General features: G+C 35.7%; 1 protein-coding gene across 1 annotated transcript; it reads left to right on the top strand.

The window, feature by feature from the left end:
* Positions 1-1854: 1854 nt before the first annotated feature.
* LOC107474565 (protein MIZU-KUSSEI 1) lies at positions 1855-3049 on the top strand. Its single transcript, XM_016094184.3, has one exon. The coding sequence runs from the start codon at positions 1978-1980 to the stop codon at positions 2863-2865; it is 888 nt and encodes a 295-aa protein (XP_015949670.1). The 5' UTR covers positions 1855-1977; the 3' UTR covers positions 2866-3049.
* The last annotated feature ends 3 nt before the right edge of the window (positions 3050-3052 follow it).

Here is a 3052-nt window from a genome sequence, read left to right as displayed (position 1 = left end):
GATCTCCAAATCACGTGCACGTGTCAAGCGCATGCGTCGCTCTTCACTAATTATCTCCTTTAATTCTTGTGCTCCTTCTATTTGTGCAAGCTTTCTCTCCATCAAATCCAGACAAATGCTACCTAAAATAAATAAAATTGTACGAGACTCAAAGTAACATCCATAGTGACTAAAAGATAATTAATTCTTGATTATAGTCAACAATTTAAATACAAATTCACTAGAAAAAAATAAAAAAGATATCCACGCATCAATAATGTACTCCTTAATCCAATCTAGCCATCTTTTACAAAATCCAAATTTCTCCGTAACTGTTCAAACAAATTTCTATTCCACCCTATCGTAGACCTTGGTTATATCTAATTTTAAGGCCTGGTCTTGATCACCGTACCTCTTACTTTTCAAAAAATGTATTAAATTCCTTTACAAGGAAAATTTAAAAAATGTTTACTCCGTAAGTTTTAACAAGCAATTTTTTTGGATGGTTCCATATTGCACCAAAGGCAGTCTCCACTGTTCCACCTCTAAATCTCTATTTGCCATAAGTCTCCCGATTAGACTTCCGTGGCAGTTTTCTAATAAATCACATCCACCTCTTTAAAAAAAACAATATCCTCTTTCTCAAAACTTATTAGATCAGGATTTTGAGTTTTCCTTAACTACTTCTCTCAAAACTTCTTGTTGTTCGATTCCTGGTTTCTCTATAAAGGTCCTCGCGGAACAGAGGTTTCAAATCACTCAGGGCACAATAGTAGAGTACAATGCTCTCTTTAAATTGGCTTAACCATTCTTAAAAATTCAAATTATTTGACCATACCTACCATATTTCAGAATCAAAATGCAGCGATACATGGTAGCGAGAACCCACCAATAACATAATCCCCAATATAATTACACGTCACACATATGAGGTTAATCTTCCATATGTTTCTCCTATCGAATTTTGCTAGGAACCAACTTGAAATACAACCAATTATAATCAACTAGTTAAAAAACATACTAGTTAGTAGTTACATAAAAAAAAAAAAACAACTCCCCATTATTTTTATTTTCTGAAATTTTAAATTAGAAACAAAAAAAGTTAACTGAATTGAGTTGGATTACATTATAATTAGTTCTCTAAAATTTTTTATATCTATATTAGTCTCACATAAATATCAATCATAAAATGTTTTCTCTCCCATTTATTTATTTCGTTAAATTCTAACATTTAGCATATACACCCAAATGCTTTTACTTAGACTTTCACAAAATTTATATATTATAAAATAAATAATCAAATTAGTCCTTAAAAGATTATTCGTTCTTCAAATTGGTCCCAATTTTTTTTAATCAAATTTAATTTTTAAAAATTTTAAATTAGTTATGTTAGTTCTTCCGTCATTTTGTTTGTTAATGGCATCAAAATTTACTAATGTAACACGTTAAGTGACATTCCAATACACATTTAAAATTCTTAATTGACTATCAATATAATAAATTTATGAAATTAAATCAAAATCAAAACTTAATTGTGAAAGAACTTAAGATATTAAAAATCTTCAATTTAAAATTAATTTGATCTAATTTTATAAATTAATCATATTAATATTCAATTAAGATTTTTAGATATGTGTTGAGGTGTCATTCAACGTATTACATTAATAAATTTTCACACCATGAACAAACAAAATGATAAAAAAAACTAACATAAAAACATGATTAATTTAAAATTTTTAAACAATAAATTTTATTAAAAAATCTTTAAGATCAATTTAAAGAACAAATAATAACCGTTTACTCATAGATTATAATAATGTTGGACTGGAGAGTAGGACCCTTAAAAGAAGGTGGAAAAAAAACTTCGTTAGCTTCAATCACACTCTTCCTAACCAACACTTTTCTTTCCCAAAAAATTCAATACCTCATTCTCTTTTAGAACTTCAACCTTCTCCATTTCCATAACAAACTAAAGTAATTAACACTCACGTATACATCATGAGAAAACAAGAACAAAACCTCATCCTCCAAAGAAGCACCAGCACCATCGCCACAAGATTAACAAGCACCAGAAGAATAACCCCTTCCAACCACCACGCCCTCTTCCGCCTCTCCGACCCCGACGACGTTGCCGAAAAGCTCCTCGTACGGCGAGGTTCCTCCCCCTCCATCTCCTCCTCCTCCTCCTTCAAGAATAACCAATCATCACCACCACCACCAACAACAAGAAGAACAAGAACCAACAATAACAACAAACTCTCAGTTCTAATGCGCTCTTTCCTGTGCATCTTCACCTTCCCTACAATGATCCCAGCATGCAAATTTTTCACTATACCTTCCAACTTCTCCATAACCCCTTCCACTGGTCGAAAAGTCACCGGAACACTCTTTGGCCACCGCCGCGGCCATATCTCCTTCGCCGTCCAGCTCGACCCGCGGGAGGAGCCTCTCCTCCTCCTCGAGCTCGCCATCTCTACCGCCTCTCTCGTCAAGGAGATGTCCTCCGGCCTCGTCCGCATCGCGCTCGAGTGCGAGAAGGTCCTCTCCGCCGCCTCTCACGGCGGCCGGCACAGGAAGCTCTTCCAGGAGCCGACCTGGACTATGTACTGCAACGGTAGGAAGTGCGGTTACGCGGTGTCGCGAACGTGCGGGGAGCGTGAGTGGCACGTGCTGAGAACGGTTCAGAGTGTGTCCGTTGGCGCGGGCGTAATACCGCTGCTGGAAGACGGGGAGAAAGAAAGCAACGGCGGGTCAGAGGGCGAGTTGATGTACATGAGAGCGAGGTTTGAACGAGTCGTTGGAAGCCGTGACTCGGAAGCTTTCTACATGTTGAATCCTGATGGTAGTGGAGGACCTGAACTCAGTATTTTTCTTTTGAGAATATGATCATCTTTGAATAAATATGAAAATAAAAACTGTTATAATTTTTTTTTATAATAATTAACCAAAGTTTAGGTGCTTCGTTACATATAAGAGGACCGAAAGTTACATTCTTTTCAGTGTGTTCTGAACCTTTATAATCCGTGTCTGATTTCTTCTTAGACATTTATATATAGGTTTTGTTTGTTTATAT

The sequence above is a fragment of the Arachis duranensis genome, chromosome 3 (genome assembly GCF_000817695.3).
Source record: "Arachis duranensis cultivar V14167 chromosome 3, aradu.V14167.gnm2.J7QH, whole genome shotgun sequence".
Lineage (NCBI taxonomy): Eukaryota > Viridiplantae > Streptophyta > Magnoliopsida > Fabales > Fabaceae > Arachis > Arachis duranensis.
This window is presented reverse-complemented; position numbering and strand designations above follow the sequence as displayed.

What these genes read in the sequence shown, in the direction of transcription:
- LOC107474565 (XM_016094184.3), top strand. Translation starts at nt 1,978, where the DNA reads ATGAGAAAACAAGAACAAAACCTCATCCTCCAAAGAAGCACCAGCACC.